The sequence below is a fragment of the Dasypus novemcinctus genome, chromosome 2, assembly GCF_030445035.2.
Source record: "Dasypus novemcinctus isolate mDasNov1 chromosome 2, mDasNov1.1.hap2, whole genome shotgun sequence".
Classification (NCBI taxonomy): domain Eukaryota; kingdom Metazoa; phylum Chordata; class Mammalia; order Cingulata; family Dasypodidae; genus Dasypus; species Dasypus novemcinctus.
In genome coordinates, this window is record NC_080674.1 from 117,398,917 (window position 1) to 117,416,554 (window position 17,638).

At 38.8% G+C, this 17,638-nt stretch overlaps 1 protein-coding gene across 7 annotated transcripts in view; it reads right to left on the reverse strand.

Annotated features, from left to right (window-relative positions):
• EPB41L4A (erythrocyte membrane protein band 4.1 like 4A) overlaps positions 1-17,638 on the reverse strand; it is a 266,210-nt gene that overhangs the window by 90,484 nt on the left and 158,088 nt on the right. For all 7 annotated transcript variants that reach the window (XM_071209359.1, XM_004452449.4, XM_071209364.1 and 4 more), the window contains 4 exons: positions 17,024-17,144; positions 14,838-14,925; positions 12,523-12,611; positions 11,747-11,810 (listed from right to left, as the gene is read on the reverse strand). In XM_071209359.1, coding sequence (XP_071065460.1) covers positions 11,747-11,810; positions 12,523-12,611; positions 14,838-14,925; positions 17,024-17,144 — 362 coding nt within the window. The remainder of the gene's footprint in view (positions 1-11,746; positions 11,811-12,522; positions 12,612-14,837; positions 14,926-17,023; positions 17,145-17,638) is intronic.

A 17,638-nucleotide genomic window follows, 5' to 3' on the forward strand; every position in this document is an offset into this window, starting at 1 on the left:
CCTACATATTTGCTGTATGTGGCCCATGTGTTTGTAAACAGTCAACAAAATGTACCTGTAACTGAAGCAAAGGAAAGGCTTTACACCTGGGAGATTTGGGTTTCCCTCCCTGCTTTAGTACAAGCTGTCCACCAGTCAAGACTGGCCAAGAACGAGGTGATCCCTGTAGTCCTTTCCTGCATCAAAATTCAATAGCTCTGGGTGGCATGACAATGCCAAAAGATTTCCAATTCAAACCCATGTATTGAGTACCTATGACATATCTGACTGTGGAATGGGTGTTTTCACTTTAATAACTATTCTGTAACTGAGATATTATCATCTGCATTTTATATATAAGGAAATGTGTAACTCTTGTTTAGTGAATTGTCCAAAGTTAGGCAATGAGTGGGAAGTCTGGATTTAAAGCCCCATTATTTGACCATTATCATTATTTTAAAGACTCCAAACCTAATTGCTATGGGGCATCAGGATTCAAATAGTACTAATAGAGCTACACTTAGGTATATTTGGGGAAAACATTAAATTTATTGGGGCTCGGAAGAGAGAGAAAATGGATAGAGTTCGGGTTGCAGTCTGCTCCCCTACTAAATAAAGAGGTGGGAATGAATTGCAAGATTCTAAGATTCTTTCCAGCTAGAAGCCTGTGCTTTGTTTCAAATATTAAATGATAAACTATAAAATTATTTCTCTTTTAGGTGCCACATATTTAATCTATTGTTCCAGATACTCACACATAGTGGGTGGAAAGGCAAAATGGTACAGCTTTGGGAGGGAATTTGGTGACACCTGACGAAACCACAGACGCACTTACCCCTTTGACTGAGCAATGCCATTCCTAGGAACTTACTCCAAAGATACCCTCCAACATACAAAAATAAATATATAAAATGTTCATTATTGAAGGAGTATTCTTAATTGTAAAATATTAAAAACTACCTACCTGTCCAAGCACAAAAGACTGAGCAAATAATGGTGCATACACTCAGTGGAGTACTATGCAACTGTACTAGAGAACAAGAAAGCTCTTAATGAACTGATAGATAATGATTTATAGGGGACATTATTATGTGAAAAAGAAACAAAGTAAAAATGCACATATAATACGCTACCTTTTAGGTAAGAAAGAAGGAAAATAAGATAATGAATAATACATACATATGTAAATACATACATATGAAATGATTATTTTTACAAAAAGAAATATAAGAATAAACCAGAAAATACTGAAATTGGTTACCTACAAGGAAGTGAAGGGGAACAGAACTGGAAGAATATGTGAGTTAAAGAAGAAACTCTGAGTGTTCCTTTTAGTTTTGACTTTTGGAAGCATGTTAATCTTTTATATATTCAAAAACTAAAACTGAATAAGAATGTGATGCAGGGGGACCTATAATTGAAGCAAAAAATCAAACTGAATTAGATTTCAAACTAATACCAAAACCACAGTAATGGAGAAGAAAAGAAGGGAGGGAGGACAGGAGGAGCACAAGCCAAATAAATTTTGAACTTAACATTTGATTGTATATTCCCAGTCTTGGTAAGGTGGGATGTGATGTGTGGATGGAATAACTGTGTTTATTGTGTTTGTTTAAAACAATTCTGAAGCTATTTGAGATGTAAATGTTTTGCTGTTGTTAGGAGCCAAGGTTCTCATGGTAAAAGACGGGACAAGCAAATATGAAATGGGGGGAAGGCAAAGGTGAGAACTGGTGTAAATTCATGATTTCTAAAGCACATTTAATTGCACACATATACATGAACGTATATTTGTTGGCATGTATATTATGTGTGTATGTCTATAATTATATGCATTCATGAATTTCATAGCTCTGTCCACCGAAAGGGCCAAGAAGCAAAGTCACCCTGGTAGTAATGACCACACCTAGTGCTAAGACAGTCTCTAAAACCATTCCCTGCTAAACAGAACGAGGGCTCTTTGGAAAAGTGGCTGACCCCGAGGTAAGTGCAGGAAAGATTTAACATGAGCCTGAAACATGTTATACAAGAAAAAAAATGATGAGGGCATGTCAGTGTGACAGAGGAGCCAGAAGGAAGGGGCTCCCAACCGGCCAAATCCAGGACAAATGGAGCACCAAAAGTTAGGTACAGCAATATATTATAAATCATTAAAAACTTAAATAATAAGTCCCTATTGATAATAGAGAGATAAATAACTAAAAGGGAGAGAAGGTGGAATTCTTGTGGAGGGATAAGAGAGTTGGAAAAAAATTAGCATTTTGTCACCGTCCTGGTAAAACACTGGATTAGGCAAGGCTCCTCATTGAATGCTAACTCTACCAGGAAATTCTGATGAGGAGCAGGATATTTGCATTGATTTAAAGTGTCTCCCCAAAGGCTTATTAGTTGCAAAGGAAGGAAAAAACCACAGTTATCATACAGTGGAGAAATCAGGCAACACCATGATCAGGTGGTGAAACTCAGCAAAACCACTAGGGACAGATGGTCATCCCCTATCTCCAGATGTGACACCTGAGGAGGACACAACTTCACCCATGTTGTTTTCCAGACGAAACTGCAGAGTCACAATCTAATCATGAGTAAACATCAAATAAAAATGCAGTGAGTAAACTTCCTGTTTTTAAAAAGTGGGGTGGCCTAGACAACATTGTTTTTTTTTAATTTTATAAGATTTTTGGGGATGTTTGGATGCTTTTATTCCCTAAACACATCAAATGACTCTTCATAATAAATTGCTTCTTTAAAAATGTCCCTTCCCACAAAATGCTGTAATTTTTCCCAAAATTCCCCTTTTTCATTGAGCTTACTATCAGACTTCATGTTCGTGTAGTTTAAATAAATCTTGTTTAACTCAGAAAAAAAAAGTAGGGTGGAACTGCATTCTTCAAAAATGTAAATGTTGTAACTCCACTTTTTATTTCCTACAGGATCTAAAAGGCAAATGCGTAAGATGTAATGAATGTAATGATAAATCAGTGGTTTTGGACTCAATGTATTAACATGTAATTTGTGCCCAGAACAACACAAAGGTAGAGAGACAGAGGATAAAGGAATATAATTTGTGTCTACTATTAAAGTTAAGCTGGTATCAAAGCAAATGAGACTGTTAAAGATTTTCAGACCAAAAGTTTGTTTTTTTAAGGTATAACTCCATTTAAAAAGTGAAAAGAAGCCCTCCCTCACATAAGCGAGTCCTCTTGGGATTGGCAATGAAGAGTGACAAGGCCTGGCCGCTGTCTCCCGTGTCCTCTCCACAAAGCAGGTCTGAGGGTTCTGCCAAGTGGGTCTAATTACTCATGGCCATGGCTGCCAGGAAGCTCCTGGTTCTACATCCTGTCACGCCGGGCAAGTGTAGCTGAGGTTAGCATTGGGAGGCATTATAAATAAAGGTAGCCACAGCACCATTCCGTCGTTCTTTCAATTACTCAGCAAATGTGCTTGGTACATGCCCCCCTCTCCCTGTTACCTAGATTAAGAAACTTGGGTATGACCCTAAACTCCTGGTTTTCACAAACGCATCCAATCTGCCACCAATCAGAAGCAATTTTACCTTCTAAATGCCTCCCAGTCTGCCGCCCCGTCATCGCCATGGGCATCTCTCCCCTTGAACAGGGTGCAGTCTCCTGACCCGTCTGCCTGTTTCCGCCCCCGCCAACCCCGATCTGCCCTGCAGACAGAACGTCTTTCTAAAACACAAACTCATCTTGGCACATGAAGCCAGAGACTTGAGGTAACACCCAGCTTCCCCACAGACCGTGCAGGCCATCAGCAGGCGTCAGGACAGAACACCTGCACACCGGGCAGGAGGGGCCCTTCCCCAGGCGGGCGAGCCTGAACGAGCACACGGGGACCAACACCCCCTGCCCTAGGCCTTCTACCCCTGTTGCCAGGGTGAAGGGGCAGGCCCAGAAACCCAGCTCTCCCTCTCTGCCAACATTCACGCCATTTCCATCTTTATCTGCCTTGAATCCTGGACCTAGCTTCATTATAGTCTTTATCTCTGATATGTCAGTCATCCACAAAACATGTACATTCCTTAGTCTATGCCCTTCGCCCACCACTCCCCAACTCCTGAAACCCCTCCTCTGGGCACTCTGGAATTCAAGGCCTGTCATCAGCAAAATCCCCTTGCTCCTCAGGCTGCTCTCTGAGGCTGCTCTTTCTTGCTTTTGTGGAAATCCTGCTCTCCCCTAAGGACACTGCCTCCACTGCATCCTTCTCAAGTGGTAGCTGTGCTTTTTGTCCCCATTGTTCTGTTACTGGGCCTGAGAGCAGGGGAGGGTCCTCTTTGCTTCTCTTTGTCACTTTCAGGCCATTCTTTTTCCTTCCCCCTAAACTCCCAGCTTAGATTCTCATGTCATCAGGTTATGTCATGACAATTCCTCATAGTGGCTGCAGTCATTATCACCCTATTTCTCCTGTCTTAATTTTTGGCAATTTCAAAATGTAAATAATATAAATGATCCCACCCAGGTCTCTCAGTTCCCTTCCTCTCTTCCAACGATGCCGTCTTCACCCACCCCAGCCACTCATGCCATGCTCCTAACTCTAGGGGGCAGGGTTTCTCAGTCTCAGGGCTACTAGCATCTGGGGCCAGAGAATTTTTTGACATGGGGGTGTTATTCTGTGCAGTGTAGGATGTTTAGCAACATCCCTGGCCTCTCTCCTCTAGATGCTAGGAGTGTTCTCCCCTACTGTGACAACCAAAAATGTCTCTAGACATTGCCAAATGTCCCCCAGTTGAGAACAGCTGCCTAGACTTTTCCCTTTACAATAACTACAAATCCTCCATAATCGCAAGGCTAAGCATCCCACTCTCTGACCACCACTTCTCTCCCCAACTCACTTCTTCCACTACTCCACCCCCAACAATTCTTCAACCCCACCAGACCGCTACCCAGAGGTCCTATCACTCTGTCACTATTCACCTCCTTACCCAGCTTCAATTCCATGGAAAATCGCTCCTGTGCCATACCATATATCCTTGATTCCCTTGTGCTTCTCTCTGTATTACTCTCTTGGCAAGAGCACAACCCCGGTTAAGTCCCGTTCTCCACTTAATTTCTGGCTGTACTAGTGCCACTAAATGTGGCAGGGGAAATGCACACACGCCTGGGCTGGCTTGAAATTTATGACCCTTAACACTACCCAGCTATAACCCCACATGTCCCTTGTCCATTTTCTCTCCTAAACAACTATCTCATATCTTCCTCTTTCTTCAAACCCCCAACACCTCCTCCCCAAACTTGCTACCTGGTCCCCTGGGGAAAAAAAGGAATAATCGTCATAAGAGAATTACCCATCCACCCTGATCTGCATCCCCACACTCTGCCTTCTTGCCTGTAAACTACAGATGAAATGTCCTGGCCCCTGGTGAAAACCAACCCTTCCATTTATGTAGGTTCCATCCCCTGTCACCTACTCAAGGAACACAATCCCAGCAATTTTTTTCTCCACCCTATATCATCAAGTTTTTATCATCTGTTGGATCATTCCCATGAGCATATAAATGTGCTATCATTTCTTCCAACTTAAAAAACAAAAGAAAACAAAACTCACCTCCCTCTTGACCCACTTCCCCCGCCACCTATCTTCCTATTTCTCACTTTCCCTTTGTACATCAAAAGAGATGTTGTAGACAACTTATCTCATCTCTAATTCCTGTCCTCTTATCATCTCTTTATTCTTTTTTCCTTTATAGATATGCATCAACTTATTTACTCATGATCTTATTAATGGACTTCTAGGTTATTTTCATTTGTTTGATTTTTATACAAATGCTACAATGAATATATATTTCTCTTTGCTTCTCTAAGGTATTCACACCTAAGAATGGGATTGCTAGATTGAAGCTCATTTTCTCCAATCTACCAAAACTGATCTGCTCAGTGATCTTACTGGTAATTTCTCAGTCCTTATCTTACATGGCACATCAACATCATCTGACACATCCTAAATAACAATCCTTGCCTGACTTCCAGGATACCACACTTTCTTAATGTGCCTTCTACCTCACTAGTCCTCCTCAGTCTCCTTTGCTGGTTCCCTCCTCTTTTCTTATCTATGTTTATTCTCCTGATGATCTATTCCAGCCTTATGGTCTTAAACCCCAGCTATATGCCAATCATTTCCAAATTTGTCTATTCAACCCAGACCTTATTCCTGTTCTCCAGACTCATACAACAAACTCATTATTTGACAACTACATTCAGATCTCTAAAAGACACTGCAAACTCTTCATGTTCCAAATGGGCTCCTGATCTTCCTCAGTCTTTGCCACCTTGTTTGGCAGCAGCTCCATTCTTCCTGCCTTGCAGACCAAATACCTTTAAGTTATCTGGACTCCTTTCCCTCAAACCTCCTCACATCCAGGAAAGCCAGATGGCTTTATAACTAGACTCCAACAACTTCTCAACTCTTCAATTGTTACTACCTTGGGCTGAGATATTATCATCTTTCTCAATTTTAAAAATAGGTATTTGCAGTTACATGAATGAAAAAGCAACAGGTTTGACTCTTAATACATTAGTGAAAATTAACTATTTGATAACAGATTTAAGAAAAACTTTTAAATCCTTGGTAATAAACATATATTCTTAAAACCAAGAACACATAAGTGGAAAAATAATAGTGGTAGTTTTCTTAAAATCAGAAACCAATCAAGGATGCCTTATATTACTAGGCTACTAAACACTCTTCTAGAAATTCTTACCAACACTGTAAAATATGAAACACAAATAATAGTAGTGGGGGAATAAATTATTTTATCTACAGGTAAAATAATCATATACCTAGAAAAATTTATGAGAATTAAATTAAGAACTCTTGTCTAGAAAATAAGAATTCAGCAAAATGGCCAGATCCGAGATAAACATATAAAATTTTATAGCTTTCCCTTATACTAGCAAAAATTAATAAGGGGGAAATTATTGCATCTACCATAGCAAGAAAAAAAGTAAAACACATACAAGTAAAACTTATCAAACACTGCCAAGGCACATGTGAACAATTTCAATAAAAGAAAAGAAGATGCTTATGGAAATGTTGTAGAGAAATCGGGTGTGTGCGGTATTGAAGGCCAGGACACGAGAACTCCGAGAAGGAAGTTGGTTTATTTCGACCGGCCGGACTCAGCAGACTCTTGTCCTAATAAAAAACCGAGCCCCAAAGAGCTTTTTTCTGACCCTTTTATACAGAGGAAATAGGATTAGGGAGACAAACAGTGCTTGTATGCAAACAGCCTTTTGGTTAGTTACTTCAGTGTTTCATCTGAGTATCAGATAGGTTATTTCCTTCAGGTAAATTTGATTTAACACATATTCCCCACATTCCAAGCCAGCTTGGATTTAGCGTATCTTCCACATTCCCTCTGGATGCAACCTTGAGTACACATTCAGTCTTACATCCTTTCTGAACATTCAAAGACTGTAGGGCCTATATTATTTATTTGGACTTTTAGGGACTAGGTACACTTGGAAACAACTTTGAATTTATGCGCAGGCTATATCAATATGATACTAAGTATAAAAGCTGTACACAAAACCATAAAGTGGATGGTCCACATGTATGTACACACATAATATACATTCATTTGAAAAGGATAAAATCTGGAAGGATTATGCCAAAATATTTAATCAGTACCTGTGAATTTTAGGATGATGGGTAATTTTAATTTACTTTCTTAGAGTGTGTTTCTCATATTTTCTTTAGTTGGCATGTAAACCCTTTATACTAAAAGTTTAGCATTTCTGTGAAGTATTATATTAACCATAACACCTAATCGAAGTTAAAAATAATGTATAAAATTATTTGTAATAATTAGCTTCTGAACTTGTCAAAAGGACAATTTTTTCAAAACCAGTAGTTGGCAGCAGACAATTATTTGTTGCTCTCTCAAAAGTTGAATCACTGATAGTGTTATTTCTGATAACACTGATAGTGCTATATCCAAGAAGGTTGGATTTCATTTGTGTGTGCAGGGAAATGAGTAAACAGCAAAATATAAATATGTGATTAAAGACTTGCATGCTACTTTATTGGAATTGTAGTTGGTGCTGGGTTTAAGATATATGTAGGGGATTTGAATCTCTGGACTGATAATATGACACCCAGGCCCAGAGCCTCAACAGACTTCAGCTCCTACACTTTGACTTATTGGACTTACTCCACTCAGCTAACATGGAGTTGAAGAAGGTCAACCACCACAACATGGAGCCTAGAGTGTCTACAACTAGAAGCAGGAAGAGTGCATCCAGTACCCATGTGCAATCTAAGCCCTCACTTGACATAGGTGTGCAATGGACACAACCAATCCAATGTCCACAGAGAAAATGTGGAATGGGTGTGGGAACGGTAGCCATGGGGGCTGCTGGGTGTGGGGAACGGGAAGAAGAGATGAGATGTGGAGGCGTTTTCGGGACGTGGAGTTGTCCTGGATAGTGCTTCACGGACAATTACGGGACACTGTAGATCCCCCAGGGCCCACTGGATGGAACGTGAGAGAGTCTGGGCTATGATGTGGACCATTGACTATGGGGTGCAGTGATGCTCAGAGATGAACTTACCAGGTGCAATGGATGTATCACGATGATGGGAGAGAGTGTTGCTGTGGGGGGAGTGGGGGGCGGGGGCGGTGGGGTTAAATGGGACCTCATATATTTTTTTTTATTGTAATTAAAAAAAATAATAATAAATAAATACTAAAAAAAAATATGTGATTAGTATTTATTAAGAGATGTAAAATGTGTTATGTTGGGCACAGTTAAAATAATAAGGTAGAGTTGAAGAGTGTTCGTGGTATAGCTTGATGCCAAGGAAATCTTTTCTCTGTAATAAACTGCTGTGCATTTGAGAACTAAGTCTCTGATTTTGGACCTAAATGCACTGAATATATTGAATACAGTCTCTCAGACCTGACCAGCAGACCAGAAAGCCAGCAGAATAAGCATTTCAACCATTTTTTCAATCCAAATGTGATTACTGTTCCAGGTGGTAGATTTTAGGAAGCTTTTTATTCAGTGTATGATTACAGTTAGGCTTCCAAAATAATCAAGTTAATTCTACCATTATGTAAATCACTACCTCACAGAGAGGTGCCCTGGTGGAAAGAAAACAGGCCCTGCAAGCAAGAATGCTCAGGAAATGGAGTGTGCTTTGGTAAATTAGTGTGCTATCTAATAGTAAGAAAAAAAATCCCTTCAATCCTCTGAGTTATGTGAGCTGCTTTCCCACCTTACTAAGCATCACTGACTATAGCCTTGTCAGTGCAGGAGTGTGAAGTTCTGGCCAAACACAAATATCCATTCTGTCTCAAAACTGGAGAAGGGACTGGGGACTGAGCTGTATGTATAGGAAACCAGGTCAGAACATAGAGACTGCCATTTCAAAATAACACTATGAGATCAATTTGGTTGTTTGTTGTCCTTTCCTAATAATGAAGAAATTTAAGAAGTTGAAAATTCTGGGTAGCTGTGATTCTACCATATATTAATGTTAAAACAGTAGAAAACATCTTAAGGCTCTCTAGTGATTAAATAAAAGAAGTTCCCCAAAAGACTTACAAAATTAATTTACATATAAGGCGAAAAATTACTTTGAATAACAGAAACTCCATGAAAAGCCTTATTATTTTATTATTGTATTCCTCTAAAAAATCTGAAATCTTATTTTCATATATTTAATAGACCTCATTCCTTGCATGACCCTCATTCGTTTTCCAAAAATTACCTGGCAAGAAACCTCTAGGCTTTGCCCAAGATTTGAATGATTACAAGAACACTTCTGGGAAAAAAAAAAAGTCCTATGAATTCAGTGGCACAATCCTACTATCTAATTCACTATTCCACTTTGTGGCTAATTTTCACCCTATCACTGATTCCCTCTTACACCAGCACATCTTTTGAGATGGATGCCTCTAATCAGGAGATGAAAATAACACTGGATTTCCTTCAAACTGGATAGTGAAGAGCAACTAGGCAGATTTTTGGACTATTACTTCTTTAAACATCTGGAATTCCCTTTCCTTACAATTTCAAACTGAGTTCAAAACCCAATTTTAATGTTATCAATAAATGGCATCATGCTTATATAATTCAGGGGGGGATGATTGTTTTTTTTCCTCAGAAAAAAAACATATTGCTGCTTGTTATAGCTATGAATTCCAAAAATAGATACTGGATTATGTTTGTAAACTGGTCTGTACCTGGGTGAGATTAAATTATGATTAGGGCTTTGATTGGGCCACGTCAGTAGGGCACTGAGTCCCTGCCCTTTGGTGGGTGGGGATTCACAGATAAAAGATAAGGCAAATGACAGATTTGGAGTTTTGAGATGGAGCCCAGGAAGTGAACACACAAGAGATGAACACTGAGGAATAGAGATGGCTCCTTACAGATGGCAGAAGCCACAGGGAAAGAGAAAAAGTTATTTGCCTGATAGTCTACAGCTGGCCTTGTGGAGTGAGCACAGCAGCTGAGCCCAGAGAGAAACACTCAGCCCAGAGAGAAGCAAGTCCCCGGAAGAGAGGAACCCAGGAAGCCTGACCCCTGGCAGATGTAGGCAGCCATCTTGCTCCAAGACATGGCAAAAGACTTTGGTGAGGGAAGTGACTTATGTTTTATGGCCTGGTAACTGTAAGCTTCTACTCCAAATAGATACCTGTTAAAAAAACCAACCAATTTCTGGTATTTTGCATCAGCATCCCTTTGGCTGACTCATATAACTGCCTCATCAGAAAATAGCAAAATCAGGTTTTCTGATCAGGTAGGACATAATCTACGTAGATCAGCTCTTGAGTCATTTGGCAGATATTTACTGAGTACCTACTACATGTGAGACTGTGCCATGGTATAGCCAGAGTGCAGCCTTTTCTGTGTCTCAACATGTGAGTACATGTTTATCTATTTTTTTTTTTTTTTGCTACAATCATCTAACCAGAAAGTAAGCCAATTCAACTCTATTCACTTGATTTTTTTTATTCAGTATGAAGTACATAGAACCAAAAAGACAGAAAGGTAGATCCTTTTACTACCTCATATTTTCACTCATTCATCCCATAAACATGGATTATAGTAATAGCACTTCAAGGGAGCATTATTTTCCCAGAAGATTAAAAAGAGGCTTTCACATCCTTGCCTTCTCTTGTCTGGTTTATTAAAAGCTACCTGTCAAGGCATGAATGCACCTCCAGGCTCTGACAGATACTGTGCCCATTGCCAGACAACCCTGGAGGACACTGCCAAGTTGCAGAGCAAAGGTCAGCATTTTTTCACCCTCGCCCTACATTCTCCCTTGAAAGCACCCAGAATTTCCCATCTGGTCTGTCTCTACACTCAACTAGGGAAAGAGCAGATGTGTTACTCCCTACAGTCTGGTAATTACTTTGGAGCATAATGAGGACACTTTTTATCCAGTGTGCAGACTGCACCCTTTTGATGATGGAATCCTATCTTCAGAGATAGAACTACAGAGCAAACTATACCAAGAATGATAATCACCTCCTATTCTTCTCTGCCCTAGAAAGGTGGGGTTTTTTTCCTTTGCTAAAACTGAAATGACATTTCTCCATTACCATCTATCTCATTCATTTCTACTCACTTCCCTTTCCCCTCCTTGAGCAGAAGTTGTGCCTGTGAGTTTGATTAGCCTGGTTCCATGTGGCTGCTGCTGAGAAAAATATGATAATTATTTCACAGTGTATTTTAAGTTATAAAGAGCAAACAAGTCTTTCGCTCTTGTCTTAGCTAAGTGCTAAACAAAAACTTACATCTTTTCCCAGTACTCTAAGTTCGTACTGTGTCTCCTTGAAGTGAACCTTTGTAATTCGAGGCCTGAAAAACAAAGCAGATGTCTGTTGTTTTTAAGAATTAATCTTTCAGGAATTCAGAAAACTATTCAGTGGAAAAGACAGGTATATTTGAAAGACTGTATACTTGAAAGTGATTAAAATGGGAAATTTTATGTTGCATATAATATGTTACCACAATAAAAATTGTTTTTAAGACTGTTTACTATTGGTTCCTTTATATGCTGTGTTAGTGGTTATAGAGAGCTCACTGCATGTCCTTTGCTCTGGACACCTCCTAAACAGAATTCCATTTTCATTCTCCTGTCCTCGACTTCTCCACAAAAACAAAGACCAGCTTGGAATCTCCTGGCCCTGGTAATGATGTCTTCTCAGACACAATGTAGAGCCAATACGCTCCCTAGTCTCTCTTAGATCTTTCCCCATTTAGAGGCAGAGCTCAGAGTAGCCCTGGGCCCACAGACCAGCAGCACAGGTGTCTAGCCAGGCCTGGAGTGGGCAGAAACTTCTACAGTACCTTAAGCAAGTCCAGAATCTCAGTGCCCAGAGTTAGGGAGAAAATATAGAGTAAACTGTATTGGAATAAAGCGTACACCCAATTTCACTCATTTATGTATCAACCACTGGAAATAAAGATGCTTTCTTTCCTTCAACCTTTTCACTGACACACAGTCTTGTAAATCCAATAAAAATAGTTTACAGCTTTAATACCAACTCTTCTCTCAAGTTATACTTACCAGAAATACTTTCCCACTTGCTTTTTATTTTTGTAAACAACAACACCAACTGGAGTTAATCCTAAAAAATACTCAGACTTGTTTTCTCCCTGAAAAATACAAACATATGCCTATAACCATGAATTTATTCACATAAAAGCTCTTTGTCAAACTGAAAATGGATATACAAATACAATTTGTTGTATTAATATTGGATTTAATTTTTGAAAGATAGCAGCTTAGAGAGCTCAGCTAAGTTATAACAGTAGCTAACTTACTGTTCTTTTTTAATGTTAATGCATACCTGTAACTGCAGTTAATTAAAAGAAATCTCAACTACCAATATGGCCACTGAACGATTCCCTCCATGTTGCTTTTCTCAGTGATGTTAAGCCCTGTTTGCACATTAGTTGGAATCATATGCTCAAGTTAAAATGCTGATGCCTGGGTGCTACCAAACCAGTTAAATCAGAATCTCTGGTGATAGGCTAGGCAGCAAACACCTATGAAGCTTCAGGTACAGATAAGGAATGGGATGCTAGCTTCAAGCACCTGTAAAGTTACATTCACAGGAATATAATATGCTTTGAAAGAATATCAGCTGTTGCCCATTTTCAACTCTAAAAAATTCAATATTAAAGGAATGTATGGAAGATTCTAACGAATCCAGCTCACTTGCCATACATCGCTACCACCTACAAAAACGTGCTTGTGAATTATAAGCATCACACAAATGCAGAAGCATTTTGCAGGAAACTATCTCTTCATGAGGTTCCTATAGAGTTTTTTTTTTTAAAAGATTTATTATTTATTTTTTTCTCTCCCCTTCCCCACCCCCACCCCAGTTTTCTGTTCTCTATGTCTATTTGCTGCATCTTCTTTGTCTGCTTCTGTTGTCAGCAGCACAGGAATCTGTGATTCTTTTAGTTGTGTCATCTTGTTGTGTCAGCTCTCCATGTGTGCAGTGCCATTCCGGGGCAGGCTGCACTTTTTCGCGCTGAGCGGCTCTCCTTACAGGGCGCACTCCTTGCACGTGGGGTTCCCCTACGCGGGGACACCCCTGCATGGCAGGCACTCTTTGCGCGCATCAGCACTGCGCATGGGCCAGCTCCACACAGGTCAATGAGGCCTGGGGTTTGAACCGCGGACCTCCCATGTGGTAGACGGACGCCCTAACCACTGGGCTATAGAGTATTTTAAAACAACAAAACAACAAACACAAGAAACCTAACAGGATTAACATGGCAAGGAGGAAAAAGGATAGCTATTTCACAAAATTTTAGAGGTATTCTTAAAGGACATTAAAATGAAGCAACTAATAATTTAGTGAGATTGGAGTCCAATATATAGGGAACTACTACTTTCTGAAATCTATAATGTTAATCACAAAATTAACTATATACCCAGGAATTGTTTCAACTTTTTAAGATCACTTGAGATGGTTTTCTTGTTTTAGGAAATCCTGATAAGCAAAAGGCATATTACAAAAAGAATGCATGAGTGAGTTATTTACGTTACAGAAAGTTGTATTAGGGATGCTTAAAAACTGCTTTCCAGAGTCCAATTGACATAAATTCAATCTTTTTCTTTAGCAATTGATTTCCTATAAAGAGTAAGGCACTTGGCTCCTTTTTCTCAAACTATCAAGTGTGACCATTGCTAACAAAACTCTTACTAAATCAAAGGCAATGGCATTTCAATCACACTGGCATAGAATAATGAATTGGTAGCCTTAGACAACTCGCTCAATGGTTAGGGCCGGCATTCAGAACACTCAGCAGATTCTCTGCAATTGCTCACTGACTACATTCAGCAGGTTTCATCAGTCACTAAAGGAAATCTGCAAAAATATCTCTACTATTGCAGTGGTTCCTACAAGAGGTGGTAACCCTAATACTGACAGGACCTGCTCATTCAACACAGAACCACCAACTGCTGTACCTTGGGCTGCTGCCGAATGCCTACCTGGCAACTGATTTTATGGGTGTTTTTCTATTTTTGGAAATTCCTTCTGTTTTCTGTCTAATACAATCAATTACAGACCAATTTTAAACTGTTTTGATGTTTAGACTAAGCCCTACGGAGCTGTTATCCAGACTGTGTTTTCAAGCCCAGTTAATTGTTTTCTACACATGGAAATATAATCACAGATTTTATGCAAAACTCATTAGGGTTTAATCTAAGCAAGAGATGCTTTCTGTTCAAACACCACAGATGAAAAAGTTTCACCAGCTTGCTAAACAACATGACTACAGCCTTCCTTTGGGAGTTTCAGTGACTTTTTAAGAAAAATGTCACCACCTTAAAATATTTCGTGTTAATTAAATGTTACTCACATAGACGGGATGGAGGTCAACGCCATACATCTCCAGGGATTTGGCAGCCCTCAAGTAATTCAGCTCAGCTTCAGAAGGAGTCTGACCCCTATACCCAGCATAAAAACAAAGAGCCTTACGTTACTGATAGCTGCTACTGCACTCATATGCGAATGTCAACCAGGTTGATTATATTCACTGGAAAAATAAATAATCCTTTGTGCTAATGCAAGAATAGGTTTTTGTATTGAAAGAAGGTCCTTGCCTTCTTGGTGACAAAAATTTTATACTCTAGGGTGATACTTACATTAAGTTAATTTCATTTACCAAATCTATTTTTGCTCATTATAACCAATCCCAAATGTCCCAACATACATTAAAAATTCTCGGTTACAGAAACCCCTGTTAAGAATATAAGCACTCAAATTAAAAAGCATATCCTTGGCAAAGACTAAAATGTCTTATACACAAGCAGTTCTCCATCAGAAGGAAAAGGACCTAGAGGAGGAGTGGGTAAGAAAGAGGGAGAGCCTGGAGCACATCCTCCCACCCACCTGAGGTCCCATCAACATCTCCTGAGCACAGGAGTTTGCAATGTATTAATTAGTATTGGAAATCTATAGAAATACTTGTCATTTTCTTAACACTAAGAGCGGAAAATGCCCCAAATCTTCACTGGTAATAACATACAGAAAACAGCATTACTTTCTAATGATGTTGAGCATCTGCCAGGAATCTCTGTGGACGAATAAATCTCTAAGTGACTGTTGTGTAAGGGGGGTGGGAAAGGTGGAGAAAGGAGTGGGGGAGAAGGAGAGGGAGAGGACAAGTAAGGGAGGGACTGAGATAGAGAGATTTTAGTGATTAACAAAAGGCACTATGAATTCTTTAAAATTAAGAAACCCTGCTTCAGTGCATTCCCACATTGACAGATTCCTGTTTCGCCCACAATGCACTTGAAAGCCCAGCAATTTACCATAGTTCTGAAATTTGTATAGAAGGTTCATTACAAATTAGACACAAGAAAGGTACCAAACCATTTACTCTCTTAGAAATAACAGTGACAATGACAACACTATCACATAAAATAAATATAAGGCTCTTTGCTAACAACGCCTCAATAATTTCAAAATATAATTACATTTTGAAATTTCTAGTAGAATTAGTATTCTCAGAATATGCCAAACATACTGTCCTTCATAACAGTATAACAAGCACTCTCTTATCATCCACTTCGGCAAAATCTTAAAATGAAGGACACTATAATCAGGCTGAAGAGCATTCTGACACATGCTAATACAAGATGGAGACCCTGTTTCTCCGATTGCAGTTCAGCATTTGACTTCGCTTCTACTGACTGAAATATATCTTTTAGGCAAACGTGTTTCGTTGACCAGATTAATTCTACATTTTTCATAACTATAATAGATCTAAAACCAAGCAAATTCAAGAGAGAATATAACGTAAGAGGCAAGGAAGCAAAGTTAAACAGTATAGAGGATTTATCCAAAATAACAATAATTAAATTTAACTTCAATGCTTCAGGCCATTAATTGAATATCCTACTAGGGGAGCATGTAGATTCTCAGAAGCACATGTGGTTTTAGCAAGAACACCCTCAGAGGCTCCACACTGGTCCCCTCATGATTTCCAGATTTGTTGCTATATCCTGCGTAGGTCTTTGCTTATATTTGTGAAAAGTTTACATATTTAAGTCAGAGCAAACCCAGAATACCTTAAGGCATCTGTAGTTCAAAATTTTTGTAGTTAAAAAATAAATTTATACTTAAAAAGATAAATTTCACAAAATACTGATGACTGAAAAAAAGACTGCATAGTATAGCATAAACAGTATGACCCATTTATGTAAAATCATATAAACATAAATCAATATGAAATAAATTTTCTCAATGAGAAATTATGCACAGGGAGAGGTTCAAAAGACCATTAACCAAAAATGTGATGCCAAAGTCCTTAGGCACTAGAATTTGCTTTCTCCTTTACACTCTTTAAACTATTTGCGTTATCTATGTGCATTTTACTGTTATAAGCAGGAAAAAAAATCTATAAAAAGGAAAAGAAAAGCATACTAGAAGGTTCAAGACATGAGTAAATAATTGATCTTTATTTTAACAGAAACTGCTCTATGCCTGCAATAGCATAAGATGATGGTTGGTAGATGAAGCAAGAGAAAACTTGACTCTTACATTAGAGTTTTATGAATCCTTTCTATGGCTTCTTCAAGTTCTTCCTTCTGATCAGGAACAAACCGGTACTCTGACACATATCCCGCAGTATGCTTATAGGGGTCATAATCTCCAAGTTCAGCTAAAAAAGAAGGAAACTGTAATTTTTTCCATTTTAGCAATATAAAATACTATTATGCTTAAACATTTTCTTCAAATGCCTTCTTAATACATCTAAAACAATAATTAAAATATCTTTAATAAAACTCTGATGAGCATATACTGATGGTATAAAAAATTGATTCAAAAAACATAAGCTCTATATTTCTCTGCTTTCCCAAAGACTATAATTATCACCCATTTAAATTTCAATTATTCTTATTAACTTATATAAAATTAAAAGTGGTGAAAAGAATTAGAGTAGCTATATTAGAAATGCTGGAAGTAAAGAACTACCATAACCCCAAAATATCCTTTTAAACACCACCACCATGAAACAGAATTATTTGCGTGAAACAGTGGTCAGGGAAATGTCATATGATGCTGCACATAACCCACTGTAATTTACACAAAGAGGAAAGATTAAATCAGAACTCACTGTATTACTCTTTTTTTTCTAACTAGAGAAGTTGTTGG